Below are 21,076 nucleotides of genomic sequence, written 5' to 3'. Positions count from 1 at the left end.
TTGTTTTAATGTTTTGAACAGAATATGCAGAAGTATTGTAAAAAAAAAAAAAAAATATATATATATATATATATATATATATATATCTGACAATCATTGGGGGCTTTTGTTCCCTGACTGGCAGACGTTTTTTTTAAAAAAAAATCACTCTTGGGTGAGTTCCCCCCCCTTACTCTGATTTTCAAAGTAAAGATCATTTCCTAAATGCAACAAGTCTGCCCGGCTTTTCTGTGCGTATATCGGCAACGCGGACCGCTGTGAATGACGGGTCTCCGGTACTTCAAGTTCATGACTTGGCCTCGCAGCGCTTTTCTTTTTGGGTCAGCTTATATCCTTACAAGGAGACGTTTGAGAGGCGCAGCGCTCCATCCGCTCGACATATTTATATCTATCCCGTCCGTCACAGGTCAGCTCAACAAAAAAATGACATTTTCCATGGTTACTTATTTCCTTTTCTAGATGAGGCCAGGTCACTATTGGCACCCCTCGCAGGTTATTAAAGTCTTTATACATGATCGTCTGGAAGGTGTGCTTCAGAAAACTTCCTGTACAATCTATTTGTCGAACATTCACATTTCAATCCCCACCACAGCTTTAGCTAAATGCAACAATTCGTGTGAATTTGGTTAAAAAGAAGAGTGTGTAAGCCAAGAGCTTTTTCTACATTCGAACAAGATGATCCGTGAAACTAGAGCTTTCCTCTCAGAGCTTCCAAGATGGCGCTTAGCTGAGAAGAGTCTCCGTAAGCCACCAGGCCTCCGCAATTGGCCCAGCGGTCAGCACCTTTGCCCCGGGCGTTGGGCCGGTGATACGTCAGTTCCACGGTCGCCTCGGAAGCGCTCTTTAGACTCTCCGTCAGGTCCGCCACGCCCCCGCCGAGAGCTCGCAGGAGCGCGTGAGGCGCGCACGAGTCCCACTTAAAGGTGCTCCCTTCCGAGAGGACGTAGGCGTCGGCCGAGCCCTGAATGACGCATAGGATTTTATAGCCGGCTCCCGAGGCGTACGTCAGCTTCTCCGGTCCGCACAGCGAGGACAGCGCGTCCTTCACCGCCCGCTTTTCGCTGGAGCTCAGCACCACCGACGGCGCCCGACGCTCTACTGGTCCGCTTTTGGCGCGCGTGACCGAGCACGCGTTGACGTCGCCGCAGGACACGCCCCAAAACAGCTTCCCCTGCCACCTGAGACCAAATAAATGAACTCTGGTCATTATTAAATACTAGATTATGCGGCTAAGTCTAGTATGTTTTTACATCCTGCCCATCCAAACACGCCACAATTCACACGGAAAATACCAAAACACACAGTTTAAATGAGTACATTTACTTGTCCTGAGACAATTTCTTTAAGAAGACAAAAGAATACTTGACCTTTTTTGTTTGAAATACCAAAGAAGACCTAAGGAAAATTGGGAAACAAAGGGACTGCGTCTTTAAATGACAATTAAAAATCCTTTGAATATACGCAATTCATATGAGTAAACTTGTCTTTTGAAACACACACAAAGTATGCTTAAAATTTCTTTTAAATACCAAATAGTGAAGTGGAAAACAATTTCAGTAATCTGCACAATGACAATAAAACTCGTTAAATCATTTTTACCAATTCAGAATCCTGGTACTATTAATAACAACATTTTTGAGGCCATTTCTTGACCAGTCGCTTAATCATCCAACAGATATACAGTCTTTAAATGATTCGCAGAAAAAAATGGATCTTTGGGGAAGATCCATTTGTGAACAAAGGAACTGTCAGGTAAATAAACCACCTACTATTGCCTGGGATAAAAGAAAAGGTTTGACGAATTTATAAGAGTAAGCTAAATGAACTCAGTACAACAAACATTTATAGGTTTTCATATTTTAATAAGGGTAGTATGAGTGAACCATCACAATATTTTGTGGCAGCAAAAACTTAGCCGACCAGGTGCTTCCCTTAGCTGCAGATCAGTCTGGCTGGCACATCGATCGGGACTAATCTTGGCTCATTCTTCTCTACAAAACTGCTGTCAGATTCCTGGGATGTCTGGCATGAATGGCTGTCTTTAGGTCATGCCACAGCATCTCAATGGGGTTCCAGTTTTTACTTTGACTTGGCCACTCAAGAGCATGTATTTTGTTCTTCTGAAGCCTTTCTGAAGTTGTTTTACTTCTGTGCTTTGGATCATTGTCTTGTTGCAGCATCCATCCTCTTTTAGCTTCAACTGTCTGACAGACGCCCTCAGGTTTTCCTGCAAAAATTTCGAGTTCCTTCTTCCATTAATGATTGCAAGTTGTCCAGGCCCTGAGGTAGCAAAACAGCCCAGAATCATGATGCTCCCTCCACCATGCTTCACGGTGGGGATGTTGGTGTGCTGTCCCATTTTTCCTCCAGACATGACAGTGTGTTACTCCCAAACAATTCCACTTTGGTTTCATCAGTCCACAAAATATTTTGCCAAAACCTCTGTGGAGTGTCCAAGTGCCTTTTTGCGAACATTAAACGAGCAACAATGTTTTTTTTTTAGACAGCAGTCAGCTTCCTCCACGGAGTCCTCCCATAAACACCATTCTTGGCCATAGGTTTACATATAGTTGATGTGTGCCCAGAGATATTGGACTGTGCCAGTGATTTCTGTAATTCTTTAGCAGACACTCTAGGGTAATTTTTTTTACCTCTCTGAGTATTCTGCGCTGGCATCATCATTGGTGGACGGCCACTCCTTGGAAGAGAAGCAACAGTGCCAAACTCTCTCCATTTGTAGACTTCTCCGACTGTCGATTGATGAACATCCAGACTTTTAGAGATGGTTTTGTATCCTTTCCCAGCTTTATACAAATCAACAATCCTTGATCACAGCTCTTTTGACTGAGCCATGATGCACATCAAACAATGCTTCTCATCAAGACTATTTCTTACCAGGTGTGTTTTGTAGTGGGCAGGGCAGCTTCAAACCATTCATCAGTAATTGGGCATACACCTGACTTTAAAAGTTTGGTAAAAATGGGTTTCTCTTTAAGTCTCCTTAGGTAGAGGGTTCACTTTTCCGCTTCTGTCATTGTTGGCATGCTATCCTCATTAGAATATGAAAACTTAGAAATGTTTGGGTGGTTTTAGTTAAAGCAGACACGGTATTTTCATCTGTGTGATTTTGACAAAGATCAGATCATATTTGATGGTTAGTGTATGCAGAAATGCCAAAAGGTTCAGATACGTTTTCATACCACTTAAGCTCGAAATTGCAGAATGCTACGATTCATCAACAGTTTGATCCCCCTGATATTTTATTAACAGTAAAATGTACTTGATTTATGTCATTTACAAATGATGGTAATGATCACCTATGGTACGTGGGGAAGTAGGCATATATAGAAACATTAACAATATCAAAAACGCACGTTGTAGCCATCTTTCGTCTTGTCTACGTTGTGGTGCATTATGGGTCAAAATAACGTTTTTAAAAACCCTGACGGGACCACGAACACAGTGGGAGCTGCATGCTTGGACACGGGATTTTCCTTCAATATTTGTTATGCAACGTAAGCAACCATTCTAGCTTATCTGCCAAATGTTTCAAAGAAGTGTTGAGGTGAAAACATCATAGCTTTATTCGAATGAACGTATGACTCTAAAATCTGTTGAAAAACAATTTAGTAATCGATGGTGGAGTAATGGATAAGTCTTTCAACTAAAAATGAACTATTTGATGACTAAAATTTTGCGGTCAGCTAGCCCTGCAGCTCACCTTCCACTCGCAGGGTCTTTGCGGTTGAACGGCTGGTTGATGACGCCCATGACAGGCTGGCCCGTGCTGCGGAGGTAAACCCCGATGAGGACCAGAGCGCAATGGAGACCCGAAGGCGATAGGCGGCCCTCCTCCGGCGCCTCCTCGCGGCCTTCTATGTATTGGCTGGTGGCATCTGAACGGACGGGACCGACGGCGTCAAAGCCCCGTTGGTTTTTCCGCGCCGCTCAACGACGAGACGTTTACCGATCGGGTCGATCCAGATGCCGAGCTCCGAGGCGCGGAGCGGCACGTTCGGTCCGTCCGCGTCGACGGCGGCCGGGTCTCGGTGGATGGCTCGCGCCAGGAGCGCCGCCGCCGCCAGATCGCCGTCCAGCACCGTGGCCAGGAGCGCTGCGGTTTCCTCCTCGGTATCGCGCACCGTCACGGTCACGCTTTCCCCTGTGAGGGAGTGGACGCCGCGCTTCGGTTACCGGACGCGTCTGTGATACTACATTGTTCGCATTGACATCCTATTTACGGGCGTGGGACAAATGTAAGTAGGTTTAAGGAACATCCCTTATGGCTGTCCAAATTTGACCCGTTCAATATTACGGTACGTATTGCTCAACATCAGCAAAGCAGACTTTTAGTCGACTAAAACTAGATGAAATCCGTCTGGGGTTCCGTCAAGGAAAACTACACGAAGCCATTTTGAAATGATCGAGACCCAAAATGAGAAGGGCCGCACTTACCAAGTCCATTTTCAAACTTGTTGGATTCCTCTCCCTGAATAAAGTCAACAATCTCAGGGAACTGAAAAAAAAAAAAAAGTAAAGCCTACTTGTATCAGTCACCCTTGGTCAATGATCCTCTAAACGGACGCAAGCTCTCACACCTGAGCGCCGACATCGTGCCGGATCACCTCCTGGATCACCACATCTGCCAGCGTCTTGAAGTCCTGAACAAACTTCTTGTTTTTGTCCTCGCCGGTCTTTTCTTGGACTAAAAGCTGGAAGAGAGGCGCCTCCTGCCTGCAGACTCGAGCCACGTTGGCGGCTTTCTCAGAAACCCGCAGAAGCAGCCTCAGCAGCTCGGCCATGTCTGGAGATTGTTAGTCAAGCAGACGGAAAGTGTGACTTGTGGCCCGTCTACGTGGTGCTATTTATAGGGTGAAATGAATATAGGGCATTTGAGGGGGGCGGAAGGATGTGCATCTCTAAGCCTTACAGATGGGCAATGTTTCTTAACCCTCGTTAAGCGAAAAGGATCTCCTGGCTCACAGATGAAGGAAAAAAAAAATATCGTATAACCTCCATTTACTCACACGTTTTGTTTTGTTGATTATTCTCCTGGATGAATGGCAACAAGTGGTTACTGTAGCAACTGTCACGTTGTGTGGTAGAGAATATTATTGTTCTGCTTGCCTGCAAGTCTGAGGAGTTGATGAATGACTAAAATACAACAATCTTCTTTATTATATCCCATGCCAAACCTTTTTTTAAGTTACTCTAGCAAATGTTTTTGTTCATGAGGAACATTTAAATGGTTCAAGTTTTGCTTCAGTTTTGTCAGATTTGCTTGGATTGTTACATTTAGCAAATGCATACGCGACGAAAACCCAGAGGTGGGTATAACGCGTTACATTTACTTGAGTAACTGAGAAAAATGTACTACTAAGAGTAGTTTTACTTTTTGCCTAAGTAGATTTGTGAAGAAAAAAACGCTACTCTTACTCCGCTACTTTGAGCTACAGAGGAGTCGTTACATTTTTCTTCTTTATTCTACATATTAGATTAGTTTTTGCCAGCGAAGCCAAGTAACTGTAGCAGCTGTAGTAGTAGAAGTAGCTGCTTACATGACTCCGTTATACCAATCGGATGCAAGCTTGCCGTTCTATCTTCACGTCGACCAGTTCAGTGAGTCTAAAGAACCGTAAAAAATGAAGTATTTGATAAAGAGCGCTGCCCTCAACATAACTCGAAAGCACGGATTTGAACCTCACTCCCAGTTTTTATTTGGCACCGATTGACCACGGAAAACTGGAGAGTTTTAAAATAGTTAACTATTCAAACTAGGAACTATTTTCTCCACCAGAGGGCACTTCTGCTCTTTGGATGAATAATGCTTCATTTATGTCATTTTTTTCTCTTACGAATTCAATGATCATTTTTTTGTATATCTTTGGCTTAATGTGGTTATGTAATGTGTTATTGTACAGTATCATAACAACAGTTCACATAGATAACTTTTTGCCTAGAAAAACAAATACCATTGATTAAAAAAATCTAACAAAAATATTAGCAGTTACTCACAATGTTACTTATTACTTGAGTGTTCTTTTCACCAAATACTTTTTTACTTGTACTTGAATACATTTTTTGGACGAGTTTTACTTGAGTAATATTATTTTGTGAACGCTAATCGGGTCAATTTGTTTTTTTTTTTTGGGGGGGGGGGGGGCTATTCTACCCACCTCTGCAAAAACCCAGGCTGTACATGATTTTGACATATTCATTTTCAGATTGATTTAGGTGAAACTGTCCCAGGTGGTTTTTGTGGCAGTGCTTCAATATCTCTTGCAAGGATGACGTTCAAGGTCAAGTTGCAAAAAGGTCCACCAATTTCACCAAATAAGAAGGGCACGCTACTTGAGTCATTTCTGCATTTTGTCATGATAAGTCAAACGTCAAATCTCATTGAGCAGTAGTTGACGATCCGATCAGCTGTGTGTGACGATCGAGTACATTTTAAATAGTTGAAAAAGCGGTGTGTTTTTCAGGATGTGCGGCTACACGAACTCAATCTAGTTATTCTGCCTTTTAGGACCGATAGAATCAATCGACAACCGACCAAAATGAGGGCGGCTACGGTGTACGTTGGCGTGTTTTTCTGTTTAGTCGCTCAAGCCGAGCCAGCCGTGCAGGCAGGCGGCAGCAAAGGAATGTTAAAGCTAGTCAAAAACGACGCTACCTGCCCTTCTTGCTGTCTCGTCTCGTCTCGTCTCGTCTCGTCCTTCCTTCTCGGTTCCTGGCCGCCGTCCAGTGAATGCCAATTTCTGGATAACTTTGTTATGGGTGGTCGTTGCAGATTTTTACCTTTGCATGAATGATCAGTAGACAGTGTATTTAATAAGTGTCGCGCTCCAGTTTTCTGACGTCAGGCGGGTTTGGGCGCCGGCGGTGCATTCAGGCAACCAGGAAGGGGGGGAAATGAAGCGGAAGGACGGCAACAGGAAGCGGGGGCGCGAGATGCGTTCAAAGCACATCAGATCTTCCAGCCTTTTTCAGATGGAGACGTCACTGGGAGTTCACATACTTTTCTGCTCCCTCTACCAATGCTGATCCTGATGAGTGCACAAAGCCCTTGCACGCCCCAAAAAGAGTGAAGTTGTACATTTCTAATAAAAACGATGTCAGTCATTTATTCTAAGTTTGTACCGCAAAAGTGATCGTTAGTGCCGTTATCATTTTTGAGATATTAATGATTCTTATATAGAACACGTTTCCTGAGCAAAACGTGGACGGCGCCATCTTGGAAAAGTCCTGCTCCGAACTTGTGTTTTAGAACGGACAACATGAATTGCGGTTGAAGAAAGCAGTGTGTTGACAAAGTTACTGCAAAATCAAATGGATTCAGCACGACGTAGATGAGCCTTTCTGTGCTGTGCGTGGAAGCGCCTATATACGATATATGGTTTAAAGTGGAATGTTTTGAACGGTGATCAGGAGTAAATAATATTAAAGATCATCATCATCGTAATAACAATATCAAAGGCGACAAGTCATTTCATGCGAAACATTTTAGCTTGAGTATTTGTGAGCACCGGACACATGGAAATGCAGGGACAGGAAGAACGTACCTTCCATAACACAGGGGCAACATGGCTAGAAAAACACCCGGTCTTTGTGGTGGCACGAGCTTGCTTCCACATCTGCCTTCATGAACATGTTGTCCTCCCCTGTTGCGATGATGGCAGATGGATGCGGTATTTCCAAATCGTCTTTTTTAAGGGATTTTGACAAGTGATCTTACTCCATCTCCACTGTTGTTTTGGATGAAGAAATTCTAAAACGAAGTTGAGAGCAGGAATGGGGAAGTACCTCAGAAACTTGTCTGTCGGTCCATGTTGGGTCACCGGCCCCAAAACCCCGCCACACACAGACACACATTGTCCGATTCACTCCAAACTGGTTTTTGTTTTTGCTATTATGGATTTTGAGATGTTAACGTTTCTTTTTTTTTTTTTAAATCATGTGACGTAACAGTCATTCGCCCTCACATGGTTTCAAAAGCTAGTTATATCAAAAGTCATTGTTTGTTATTGTGACTATTTCTAATGATCATGGTTTTTCATTTTTTTCTAATAAATAAATATTACAAATTGGCAGTACATTTGCACAATACTGTATAGCCATAGCATTACGGTTCTAATTTTCTTAATTAGTGAAACAATCGCTGACGCCCATGACAAAGCAACCGTTGAGCAAGTCATTGCTATTTGAAGGTGCACGCTTCATTGACTACTCTGTTATGTTTATGGAATCGGGGGCCGCAGGGGCAAGAGGGGGCAGTGCTCCTCTCAAATGAATGTCTTGCCCCCTCAAAGCAAAAATGTAAAAGTTCCCCACATATGATGCCCCCTTCACATTTCTGACTACCTACAAGCGGCCCTGTATGGAATGGTATTCCCATCAAATGTCAACACAACTGATAACGCCCATCCCGATCGGCTCCCCTTGACTGCAACTGCTGCAAGTGGGATCACAAGACCTAATTCCATTGTTTATCATTCATTTTCCATGCCACTTTTCCTCACGAGGGTTGCGGAGGTGCTGGAGCCTATCCCGGCTATCTACGGGCAGTAGGCGTGGCACACCCTGAGTTGGTTGGTTGGTTGGTTGGTTGATCATTTTTGAACAACAGATTGTGTATTGCAGGCTTGCAGCGATTAGATTTAAACAGTGCTGGCCTACATGATGTGTTGATTTTTTTATTTATCAACTCCCGCAACTTTGTTAATAGTGTGCAGCCAAAGGCGTTCGCAACGGTCCCTGTCCATTAGTTGACTGAAAAATGATCTCTATTTGAAAGCACAAATGCACCTTTAATGGCCCTTATTTAACCGCAAGGGTCCATTAGTGGCATTGCCATGTAGAAGGACGTTATTAACAAATAACAACTTGAAGATCAAATGGATTTTGGTCAAGTGCATTAAGAGGCCAAGTGACCCGCCTTCCTTCATACGGCCAATCAATATAGTTTAGTGTCCACTGTGAGCCGGGTGAGGCAGTCAACACTGCTGGAGAAGCTCAAGACGACGGACTCGCATGGAGGTAAGAAAGACCAAAATGGTCAGGCTTGCATTGTTTCTTTAAAACGCAATCATTTCAAAGCTCGCACAATTTCAGTTTCACTTTATTGAATGCACAGTTGTTTTCAGGTCACTCGGTAACTGCGTGATCATATTTCTATAACAGATCTCAAAGGATTGCATGTCCAACTTGGAGAGCGGCATGGTCACCATTATACGAGCGTTTAAGAAATATTCGGGTGAAAAGGGTCACTTGAAAAAAGCCGAGCTCAAGGCGCTCATCCACAACGAGATGAGTCATTTCATAAAGGTGAGATTTAGCAACAGTCCTTTCTGCTGGTTACGAAAGTAACGATTCATACCTCTGCTCTGATGGAGCTTCGAATCATCGAAACAACATGATGTTCGTTCAAGACCATTGTTGTAAAGTAAAAGCTTGGCGTTTGAAAAGCCACACTGTCATCTGTCACTTGAACAGAAAATGCACAAGAAGGAACTAGATGAGCTCTTTGCCAACCTGGATCAGAACAGCGACCTGGAGATTGACTTCAAGGAGTTTGTTGCCTTTATCGCCATGGTCACTTCAGCATGCCAAGAACTCTTCACCCCATTTCATGGTCAGTTTTATTGTTTTAAATACAGTACATGTGGTCATAGTGCCTTTTTAATGGAAAAATCCCAGAGACCAGCTGGAACAGGATGCCCACCCACATGATCCAGTACAACCTTGTTAAAAATAGCCAACCTCATAAATACAGTATTTGCAAACTATAGCTTATGTTCTATAGAACAGTAACACACTTTACAGGGTTTTATTTTTTGGTCCTCCCCCCCGACTGGGACTGCTACCGTACCTGTATGGAGAGCCAATGCTAAAGAAACAACTTTCCGTGTGGTGAATTTGAAGCACGTGAGGCAAAATTTGGCCTCCGTAGCCGTGGATGCCAATGAAGTTCACGCCCTCAGATTGGTGTCCAAAAAGTGGAGCATTTTCTTCCAAGAATCTTCCTGCGCAGCAGCGTGGGGCGCCGTTTCACCTCCCCACAGAGACAAGACTACAGGGGGAAAAGGAATATCAACATACTGGCATTCAGTTCATTGAATTGCGATCAACCTCGTGACAATTTGGAAAGCTCACTTTTTTCCGGTTTGATTCTCCACACAGAAAGTCTGGCGTGCGGCGTGTAAGGTACTTCGATCAGGTGGCCGGCGCCGGGATATGACAAACGTGTATACAGGTGAGATTTACCGGCCGCTTTCAGGACATCTTCGATCTGAAGGGCAGAAAAACGGAGCTTGGATTCTTTCCAATGTGCAGACAAATCTCTGGAAGTCGATCTGCGCCACCCGAGTTTGAATGTCAAACATTTGATTTGGAATGCCGAAAAATTCAATGTCAGAAATTCCAACTCGGGTGGCACAAATGGACTTCCGCGCCAATCCGCCGGGTCGAGGCGCGCTTTTACCAAGTTTGAATTCTCAGTACTCGGAGAATTCTGATCATCTTCACCCAATATGTACATCGTCGGACAAGCCAGGTTCTCGATCTGCAAGTACAAACGTTTTTTGTTTTTTCTCAGACCCGTCCTTTCATATTGACCGAGACGGTCTTCAAATCACCTTCACTTGGGTGCCAGGGGAGTAGTTGGCCGGTAATGACATGTCCCTAAAACTCAGATAGCCTGCCTCATCCCGTGGCCAATATCTCTGGTCGCTGCATTGAATTGCAAACATCAGACCGTTTAAATCGAGAGTAATCTGAGAATGTGAAAATGAAGTCCTACACAACCCAGTGTGAGAAGCTTTTAATTACTCAATTGAATGCGATGGCTTGGGCTTTACCTTTCAGATGTTTTAGGCTTGCAAAATACTTGCGAGAGCTCCTTGTTGCTACCCGCGGGGCCGTTTATACAAACCAGGCAGGACGGCTGGAGAATAAAACCGAGGTTGGGTATATTAAGCCGGCTTCTCTGTGCTAACACGCGACCGTGCCACATACATTCAGATCAGGGGAGGTTGCCATTCGGAGGCCTAGGTAGACGCCGTAGGAGAGACCGATGATACCGATTCGATCGCCGCAGATCTGAGGATGATCCTGAAGTATATGAAATGCTTTCTGGGGGAAAAGGAAGAAAGAAACAAAGAATTTGTTTGTTTGTCATTTATAAATGGCGATGTGAGGGACAATGCAATCTACGTCATCTTCCAGTGCTAGCTAACGGCGATGTAGTTCACATACTGTATGAGGTGGAGTGTCAAATGATAAGATGGCTTGACATTTTGAAAGGCTTTTTTCTTGAGTCTCTATTTTTTTTTTCTTCCAAAAATACATTTTTTAAATGCACAGTAGTCAGTTCCCAATAAGTTATTCATCAAGTTGTTGCTAAAATGGGAACCAAACAAAGACAAGGCTAGGTTTTGCCCCCCCCCCCTCCCCCATTCACAGGCTTATTCCATTTCTTTCAACTGTTAGCCCTCTATGTAATGGGAGGAGAAACTGGTTTGCTCAGTGGAAGGTTGACTGCAGATAATAAAACGTGTGTCTTTTTACGCCATGAAAGTAGTATATCATTTAAGGACGTGACAATAAAATTAGAATGTAGACATGAAAAGGAAGAAAGAGTGGGAAAAGTGGGAGTTTTTCATTTTCCAACATGAAAATCGACAGCTAGATTATTTGTAGTAACTTTGAAATTTGAGCAACAAATCACTTAAATATTAGCTGTGTTATATCGGTTTTGAATTTGATCAATTTTGCTCTATTATTAAATTCCGTAGGGCTCGACACATGTCAAACTCGTGGGGTTCGCTACCTTTCACAAGGTTTAGAACTCATGACCTAATGTGACAACATTCTTACTCCTGACACCTACAGTGCTGGTCAAAAGTATTGGCACCCCTGCAATTCTGTCAGACAATGCTCAATTTCTCCCAGAAAATGATTGATATTACAAATGCGTTGGTAGTAATACCTTCATTGATTTTGCTAGCAATGAAAAAACACAAACGAGAATGGAAAAAAAATCATGATCATTTTACAGAAAACTCCAAAAATGGGCCGGACAAAAGTATTGGCACCCTTTGAAAAATCATGTGATGCTTCTCGAACTTGTGTAATTAACAGCACCTATTACTTTCATGTGGCACATTACAGGTGCTGGCAATAATTAAATCACACTTTGCAGCCAGTTGAAATGGATTCAAGGTGACTCAACCTCTGTCCTGTGTCCTTGTGTGTACCACATTGAGCATGGAGAAAAGAAAGAAGACCAAAGAACTGTCTGAGGACTTGAGAAGCAAAATTGTGAGGCTACAAGTTCATCTCCAAAGACCTGAATGTTCCAGGGTCTACCCTGCGTAGTGTCATCAATAAATGTAAAGCCCATGGCACTGTGGCTAACCTCCCTTGATCTGGACGGAAAAGAAAAATTGACGAGAGATTTCAACCAAAGATTGTGCGGATGTTGGATAAAGAACCTCGACGAACATCCAAACGAGTTCAAGCTGTCCCGCGGTCCTCGGGTACAGTGTCATCCCGTACTATCCATCGGTGTCTGAATGAAAAGGGACTCTTAATAGTTCTATAGAGTTCATTTTGCCTACACTTATAAACTCGTCAAACCTTTTCTTTTATCCCAGGCAATAGTAGGTGGTTTTATTTACCTGACATGTTTCGGCGAGCACTTCCGCCTTTGTCAGAGGGAACACACCGGACCCGGAATGAAAAGGGACTCTATGGTAGGATGCCCAGGAAGACCCCACATCTGACCCAGAGACATAAAAAGCTAGGCTGGAGTTTTCCAAAAACTACCTGAGAAAGCCAAAAACGTTTTGGAAGAATGTTCTCTGGTCAGATGAGACAAAAGTAGAGCTTTTTGGGAAAAGGCATCAACATAGAGTTTACAGTTAAAAAAAAAAAAGAGGCCTTGAATGAAAAGAACATGGTCCCCACAGTCAAACATGGCGGAGGTTCCCTGATGTTTTGGGGTTGTTTTGCTGGCTCTGGTACTGGACTTTTTGACCATGTGCATGGCATTATGAACTCTGAAGACTACCAAATGTTGCAGCATAATGTAGTGTGAGAAAGCCCTTCCAGCAGGACAATGACTCAAAAGCACTAGAAAATGGTTTAAGACAGGGGTCCCCAACCTTTTTTGCACCACGGACCGGTGTTATTTGGATCTTTTTTTCACGGACCGGTGTTCTGACAAATATTTCAACCCATCAAAAATTTCAACGATGCGGTTCTGCGCATGCGCGTAACGTTAAACATAGCCACAAAATGCGCAAATGCAGCGATTCCAAAGTAAACACTACAACCTTTCTTGAAAGAAAGGAATATTAACTTACGTTTGATCATGGACTTGTAGAAAAGTTCTCCTCAGATACATCCTTCCATGTAAGCTGCACACAACAACTTCACACCGCTCTCACCATTAACGACTTCGCCTTGTCGTTAAACATTAATTAAGAAGCCCGCTTCACAAAGATACGATGTTGGAAATTGTAGCAAGGTTTTCAATGCTTTTGTAGCGATGTCAGGATATTCCAGAATGACTGTAATCCAGAACCTTGGTAGAGTTGTTGTCTCAAATGTACGTTTAATAAGGTCGCCGTCATTTGCGATATCTCTGTTTATTCACAAACGGGTCACGAATCCACTCCTTCGCAGTTCGTGGGTCTTCGAGGTTGTAGGCTCGTCAGGTGCCCTTTTCGCCGTAAAAATATATCCAAAGACGTCTGTTTTCCATTAGTCTTCGCTCGTGTGGGGGCAAATATTTTCCCGGGAACAAATGTGCTGCGCCCGCGGCCTAGCAAAACGTTATTATCGAGGACAAGCGCACATAGATATATTATATACACAAACAAGATGTACTGCTAGCAGTCCAATCAATGGATTTCTATGACGACATTGTAATCTATCCCGTAGTATTATATCTAGAGTAGACAGGGATATTGGTGTGTTATGCAGGGGCACAGGGTTAATTCAGACAGAATGCGGTCGTTATTAAATTATTATTTCTGTGCGGCCCGGTAGCAAATGCGCCACGGACCGGTACCGGTCCGCGGCCCGGCAGATGGGGACCCCTGGTTTAAGAGATAGCACTGGAGACTTCAAAAGTGGCCAGACCTGAATGCCGTAGATCCCACCTGTGGAGAGATCTGAAAATGGCACCCTTCAAATCTCAGAGACCTGGAGCAAATGGCCAAAGAAGAATGGTCAAAAATTCCAGCAGAGCATTGGAGGAAACTCATTGATGGATACCGGAAGCAGTTGTTCGCAGTTATTTTGTCTAAAGGTTGTGTTTGTATTAGGCTGAGGGCGCCAATAATTTTGTCCGGCCCATTTATTGGATTTTTGTGTTAAATGATAGTGATTTAATAATTTTTTTCCATTTTCTTTTGTGTTTTTTTTCCCCATTGCAAGCAACGTAAATGAAGATATTAATACCGAAGCATTTGTAATTGCAATCATTTTCTGGGAGAAATTGAGCGTTATCTGACAGAATGGTGGGGGTGCCAATACTTTTGGCCAGCAGTGTAACATATGTATCTTGCCTTCATATATGCATCTGCACCGCTAATATCTAGTTGGACCGTCAAATCCTTGTGTTCCATGTAGGCCACGGAGAAACTGGCAAAGCCTCTGGACGCCAGCATGGATGAGCGGTACTCCACTAGTCCTCCGCCCATGCCCCACAAGTCCAGCACGGCCGGAAAGCTGCCGGGGCCTGCCCGCCGAGTAGAACAGAATTGAATAGAAAGATGAAAAAGATTTGGATTCCGGGTCACATTTGCGCTCACCCGGCGGTAAAAAAAGCGTTCCCACAACTCCGTTTTGGCGAACGTCTATTCTTTGTACGCCCGGAGCCGTGAACCAACGTTCGGCGGTGGCGACGGCCAGTCGGCCGCTCTCTGGCTCTCTAGGTGACACGTGGCCCTCCGACAAGGAAATGTTTACTATGAGTGGAATCTTGACATTCCTCATCCGCAACCTATCCCAAAAACAAGCAAAGATTTTTTCTTAGCTACAGTCTTAATTGCAGCGCGAACAAAGACAAATCTGTGTATCGTCAAGACAAAATGACTGCTGTGAAAATGTCGTGGCTTAAATCTTACACCGTACTCAACTGAACCTTGGCCAAATGGTTCTGGAATAAACTTTGTCAAAAGTATACAGAGAGGCCTCAAAGTACTGTAAGTGAGTCAACGTACGGTGTTTGTATGAACTCAGCTCAATTCAATCGATAACAAGCAGCAGTAAGGAAGTAAAGGTCGACATATTCATTGGCCGGTCGATATAAGGATGGGCCGATATGAGCCAATATAATAGGATGACTGTTATGCTCACTGTTTGGGTGATGATCTTTGTTAATTGTAATTTTGCACCATCAAAAGAAAGCAGCAGAATACAAATGTACATTTATACAACGATTGTTTCCTTTTATAATCAACACACTTTAAAAAAAAAAAAAGTTGCAAATATCAGCTTTCGAAATTGGATATAGATATCGGCAATCGACTGAATTAAATTTAAAAAAAATCATGATTGGCCTTTAAGGGATCCATGGATTGAAAGGCTTTTAGTTCTTAAAGGATAAACATTATTATGAGTTAAAATAATTTGATATTGAAACCCCTCTTGATGTTTTGGTTTTTATAAAATACGTCAAATTAGTTCAACTGGCCATTTTTGTTGACGTCGCAGGGCGTTGACGTCACATGGTTGGGCTGCCGGGCTTCCAGAGTATAACTCTAGCGACATGTCATCTGTTCAACCCTTTCAATTTGAACCTGGGTTTTTGCCACTTTTGGAAGCTTAGAACATGAGCACTAAAAATGAGATGTGTCTTTTGTATTTTTCTCAACATACCTTAAACCTTCCCTTTCTCCAGGAGCAGGCTGCATGGCCCAGAAGAGACCCATCGGTTCACATCCCAAATACGAACCACCCACGGAATGATCCCTAGTCACTGTTAATGTCACAAGAGAAAAGAATGTCAGAAGAGGCATGATGGAATACAGTATCTCAAGCGGTCGCATGTATTATAGAGAAATAGATTTTGGGCCATTATCATAGCTAAATCAGTGAAAACACCGTATTCATTTACTGTCATTGAACTGCACTTTTTCTGGCTGTTTTTCAAATGTTCATTTCTTTGGTCAAGCTCTAAAGATATGTCATACGAATGGCTTTCTTTCATTAAAGAAATTCTACTCAAGTATTCAGTGTGACTCACAGTCGACAGTGCCATCCGCACTTGTGTTATAGTGGCCAAAAGCCTCCCACAGGTCACCGTCCTCGCTGCGCATTTGGGCGCACAATGTCACCGGATGGCGAGGTGGCAGAAAATCCGCCTTGATGCCGATTTGCTCGTCCACCAGGCCTCGAGTCGGAGCGGCTGTTAGTACAGGAACTAGAGTGGAACCGGTCTTCCGCCGGATCGCTGGCAGGGACAAATACTGTACGTCACGTTCAGCGTAAACATTTAATCCAGCCTTAAGGGAGCTCTATACTGTATGTATAACAGCTCCAGGCGGACATCACGGCGGTGGACAAAGCGCAGAAGAGAGTGACGGTGACAGTTGTGGCAATACCAGCCGATGCCAACATCAGAAACACGAGAAGATAGCAAGGGTTGAAAGGCGAAGGCTCGCGTGGTAGAGGGAGCGCTCGGGCCAGTCGCCCCCGAGCTGTGAAAATGGCTCCGGCAGATCCCAGGAACGACATCTGAAGCCTCAATACAGAAAAGTGCAGTCCCAGAAACTGCGCTGAACCCTTAGACTTCCAGGCATCTGGTAGAAGACCAGGGCTTGATGATGACAAGGATGCCATCCCGCGAGTTTTTTTTTTTTTTTAAATATACCGTATATTCCACCCTATTCTCCCCACTATAAGGCGCACCTAAAAGCCTTCCATTTTCTCAAGTGTGCCTCATAATCCAATGCACTTGCTATATGGATCAATATTGGTTAATTATGGCATGACATTCCCTTCATGTAGTGGTCAGGGTTGCGTTACGCATCCACTAGTACTACTACTGCATCTTATAATTCGGTGTGCCGTATATTTTAAAATAGCCCATTCATTAAAGGTGTGTCTAGTACTCCGATGCTGCAGAAATTAAATACAGTAGTATGAAAAAGTATCTGAACCTTTTGGAATTTCTCACATTTCTGCATAAAATTTATGTTTAAATAAATTTATGTTATTTAGCAGCCAAAATAAATATAGTCACGTACAGATACAGATAGATGGGGTGAATATTGAAAGGGTCCATGAAAATAGGTTTCTTGGCGTTGTGATTGATGACAAGGTTAATTGGAAAGCTCATATAAAACATATACAAAGTAAATTAGCAAGAAGCATTTCAGTACTGACTAAAGCAAAACACCTTCTTGATAATAAATCACTCCACATTCTTTACTGCTCTTTAATCCTGCCATATTTACACTACTGTGCAGAGGTCTGGGGTAATACTTATAAATGTACAATAAATTCACTATCCATTTTGCAAAAAAGAGCCATAAGAATAATACATAATGCTGGTTATAGGGATCATACTAATATATTATTTTTAGAATCCAGAACTTTAAAACTCACGGACTTGGTTCATTTTCAAACAGCTCAGCTCATGTATAAGGTTATCCACATGTTACTTCCTGGCAATATACAGAAGTTGTTTTCTAACAGAGAAGGTCATTACAGTTTGAGAGGGGAGCTTCACTTACAGCATCAGAGAGTGCGGACTACATTAAAAAGCTTTTGTGTTTCTGTTCGTGGAGTAAGGCTGTGGAATAAGTTAGATGAGGGGCTCAAGCAATGTCCAAGCATGACCCAGTTTAAGAAGTGGTACAAACACATGGTTTTCACAGGGTATAGGGAAGAGGAAGGGTTTTAATATAGGGGGTTTTCACATATCTGTTATTGGCTGGTACTTTTTATTTCATTTTATTTTTATTTTGTCTTGCATCTTATAGATATGGTTGCATTATTTCTTTGTTGATATGAGGCCTAATTAAATAAGGCGGACTGATATTATTGAGGAATAGAAAAGGGGGGGTAGGTTTTAATAAGCATATGCTTCATCCTACTCCTTTTTGGACACAATGAATAAATTCTAATATTTATTATTGTTATTGTCTTAAATATTGCTGCTGTTATCTCAAGTATTATAATTGGTTTGTATTTTTGTTTGTTTGTTTGTTTATTACTTTTATTTTCTCATGTCCAAAATAAAGCATTCTCATTCTCTAAAATCACCATCAAATGTGATTTCATCATTGTCAAAATCACATAGATGAAAAAAAACTGTGTCTGCTTTAACCAAAACCCCCCAAACACTTATAGGTTTTCATATTGTTTTTTTTTTTTTTTTTTTTTGTATAGCCCTGGATCACGACAACGTTGTCTCAAAGGGCTTTGCAGAGACAATATGATACACAATCAGAAACAGCAAATGAAGCAACAAAGATGAATAAATAAATTCAAGTTCTGGGTATTGTAATGAAGATATTATGTCAACAATGACAGAAGGGGAAAAATAAGTAAGTGAACCATCACATTTAATATTTTATGCCACCCCCTTTGGCAGCAATTTCAACCAGACCAGGGGCGTTACCCCAGTTCCCACCCACGGACACGCTCTGCCCACCCAAAAAAACTGGATGTAGTACTAATGGCAGTCTGGGCGCCGCATATAGTATCCCATTCATATAGTACTAATGTGTTGTAAGTTTTAACCTTTGCGTGGTTACCTCCTCTTTCACCTAACACACAAAAAAAAAAGGGAATGAAATGTTGGTTTTGCTCTTAAGGGGCGCTACGCACATTTACGCATATTTTTTATTTATTTATTTTACATTTTACCAAATTTTTCACCAGTGTTGACCTGGCTGTTGAGTTTGGTGAGTTTTGAAGCATTCTGAGGGGGTCAAAGTAGGGCTCAAAGCGTCGGCGGGACAAAGAATGACTGCTAGGGGGCGTTACATAGTGTATTTGGAATCACGGTATAAAAGATTACACCTGTCTTGACCTGCCTGGCGATTTTGGTGCATTTTAAAGCATTCTAAGGGGGTCAAATTGAGCTCCGGGGCTGCGGAACAAAGAATAATAATAATAATAAAACCGAGGAACCACAATAGGTTACCTAAAAAAACATTGTCACCTGGATGTCCATACTGTTCAGTTATGGATGTGTTCCAAGTAAAATCAAATCAACTTTTATTTGTTTAGACCAAAACACAACAACAGTTATCTCAAGGAGAAAACAAAACATGTTTTAAGGTTAAGTAGCCCTACGCTGGATTTTGACCTACTTAAGCATTGTAGCATTTTTTTTCCTATTGGCTTTTACAAGCACTACAAAAAACATGCACACTTGACTTTGTGTAAACTCCCACAACTTCAAATATTGTTTATGTTCCTTATAATGACTCATAGTGTTGTCTTACCGACAGCATTGTGCGACCAGTAAAGCTCCCTGCGCAGGCCAACGTGTGGAGTCAGGTGCTTTCCAATAAAATGCCAGAATACTGCCACTCGGGTCCTAAACATGATGCTTGGTCTGCCCTCCCCTGGAAATGGACACGAGGGGAGAAAGAAGGAATCTTGTCTTTCAACTTTTTTCCGCAGACTCGTTGAGCTCCAATGAGTAAACCATCACATCCTCCGAATGACGGAAGGGTTAATGTGCTCCCTGGCTTCCAATGAACTTTGAACCCTTACTCTCTACGTAGTCAAAGAAAAAAGATAATACTTGATGAAACGCTAAGCTTCCAGTCTTTTCCACTTTTAATATATTACCAATTTGACACTTTGACACACTACATATTCTCACTGGGAATTATTCCTTCCATCTCTCTATGGACCTTCTAAGTTAAACGTAAATCATCCCTGGCTCATTACATATGGATCGTCTCTATTTCCCAAAGGATTCGCAATGAAATCATGGCAAATACTGTATTTCTATGGATTAGACCGTTTGATTGGAAGAAAAAGGAAAATAAAATCTCATCTGACTTTAACAGAGTATAAAACCTTTCACCTTTGAGTCCGTATCAATTGATGCTCCACCATCTGCAAAAGGTCATTCTAATCTTGTGGCTATTGTGTTTATCACAGAAGTGGATGGATTCAATCCAATCTTTGAATGAAGATTTCTGTATAAATATTTATGGCGCATTTTACTTTGCTCATTGGGCCAGCGCCTCAAAGCATGTACTACTTTGCTTAAATGACCCCCGTCTTTTCTCATCTTTTTGCCGATGCAGACATATGCAAAATTCAAGAACTTGTTCCATCGGCACTACTCCTCTGTGGAACCCAGTAGTATTACCAGGAATGGTGATGGATTGAAATGGTTGGCAAAACCAACACAGATAGTATAAAAAGCCTTACCACAAAAGTATTCACCAGCGATGGCTTGCTCCAGGTGTTTTGAGTAGATTAATATTTTGAAAAAGATGATCTCAACATCTGATGATATTTGTGGGTGTGTATCACTTTTGTCAGTAAAAGAGATACGCAGAACCTGCAGTAACCTGCCAGGATATTTTACAGTGGAGAAACCGGTATGTTTTGTGTTCCGGAAGTTACACACTCCCATTTACATACTGTAAGCTTCAGCAGACAAAGTCAATATGTTAGAAGTGTTTTATGATCATGGCACTGCTTGGCTTAACCAAAAACAAATCAAACAAGTCTCCACATGAGTCCACAACACAAATATCAGAAAATTTTTTTGGGGGGGGGGACAAACGGGGGAAAAAAATCCTTCTTTCCTCTAATTCAGGAGTGGAGTTTAGAGGGTTGCTGGAGGGTGTGGCTGCCCCGAAGCCCCTAGGGGGTCTGCTTTGAAGGCGTAAAGGGGGTGTTGTTGCACGATGGGAAATAGAGCTGTAATATAGTGGCTAAGTGAGGGGGTCGGGAACCGATGGCTTGCGAGCCAGATTTGGCTCGCAGACAAATCTTTAATTATTTTATATCAATCGCAGTAAATTCAGTGGGGAAGTGGCAAACATACACGTCGTTGTGTCTATCTGTCTATTTATCAATCGCA

At 42.5% G+C, this 21,076-nt stretch overlaps 3 protein-coding genes across 7 annotated transcripts; 1 reads left to right on the top strand and 2 right to left on the bottom strand.

Moving 5' to 3' along the window:
- Positions 1-54: 54 nt before the first annotated feature.
- inpp1 (inositol polyphosphate-1-phosphatase) lies at positions 55-7,921 on the bottom strand. Of its 2 annotated transcripts, XM_057845488.1 has the most exons (7): positions 7,804-7,921; positions 7,563-7,661; positions 4,599-4,804; positions 4,456-4,516; positions 3,968-4,162; positions 3,722-3,896; positions 55-1,178 (listed from the first exon to the last, which is right to left on the bottom strand). In XM_057845488.1, the coding sequence occupies exons 2-7, from the start codon at positions 7,567-7,569 to the stop codon at positions 689-691; spliced, it is 1,134 nt and encodes a 377-aa protein (XP_057701471.1). In that variant the 5' UTR covers positions 7,570-7,661; positions 7,804-7,921; the 3' UTR covers positions 55-688. The 2 variants fall into 2 exon arrangements, with proteins under 2 accessions (XP_057701471.1, XP_057701472.1); XM_057845489.1 differs by lacking the exons at positions 7,563-7,661; positions 7,804-7,921 and adding an exon at positions 6,674-6,999 and having other exon boundaries at positions 57-1,178.
- On the top strand, positions 6,177-18,350 carry LOC130921506 (protein S100-B-like). Of its 3 annotated transcripts, XR_009064369.1 has the most exons (5): positions 6,177-9,036; positions 9,181-9,324; positions 9,493-9,631; positions 10,180-10,252; positions 15,911-18,350. XR_009064369.1 is itself a non-coding variant. In XM_057845493.1 (4 exons), exons 1-4 carry the CDS (start codon positions 9,031-9,033, stop codon positions 10,200-10,202), a joined length of 312 nt encoding a protein of 103 aa, XP_057701476.1. In that variant the 5' UTR covers positions 6,177-9,030; the 3' UTR covers positions 10,203-11,881. The 3 variants fall into 3 exon arrangements, 2 of the variants coding, with proteins under 2 accessions (XP_057701476.1, XP_057701475.1); XM_057845493.1 differs by lacking the exon at positions 15,911-18,350 and having other exon boundaries at positions 10,180-11,881; XM_057845492.1 differs by lacking the exon at positions 15,911-18,350 and having other exon boundaries at positions 9,493-11,881.
- LOC130921502 (bile acid-CoA:amino acid N-acyltransferase-like) lies at positions 9,134-20,631 on the bottom strand. Of its 2 annotated transcripts, XM_057845486.1 has the most exons (12): positions 20,416-20,631; positions 19,470-19,592; positions 16,258-16,462; positions 15,889-15,990; positions 14,820-15,010; positions 14,574-14,746; positions 11,014-11,130; positions 10,857-10,942; positions 10,635-10,728; positions 10,481-10,561; positions 10,153-10,288; positions 9,134-10,069 (listed from the first exon to the last, which is right to left on the bottom strand). In XM_057845486.1, exons 1-12 carry the CDS (start codon positions 20,621-20,623, stop codon positions 9,969-9,971), a joined length of 1,617 nt encoding a protein of 538 aa, XP_057701469.1. In that variant the 5' UTR covers positions 20,624-20,631; the 3' UTR covers positions 9,134-9,968. The 2 variants fall into 2 exon arrangements, with proteins under 2 accessions (XP_057701469.1, XP_057701468.1); XM_057845485.1 differs by lacking the exon at positions 19,470-19,592 and having other exon boundaries at positions 10,153-10,561.
- Between the last annotated feature and the right edge of the window lie 445 nt (positions 20,632-21,076).

Source organism: Corythoichthys intestinalis, chromosome 9 (assembly GCF_030265065.1).
Source record: "Corythoichthys intestinalis isolate RoL2023-P3 chromosome 9, ASM3026506v1, whole genome shotgun sequence".
NCBI classification, from domain to species: Eukaryota; Metazoa; Chordata; class Actinopteri; order Syngnathiformes; family Syngnathidae; genus Corythoichthys; species Corythoichthys intestinalis.
This window is presented reverse-complemented; position numbering and strand designations above follow the sequence as displayed.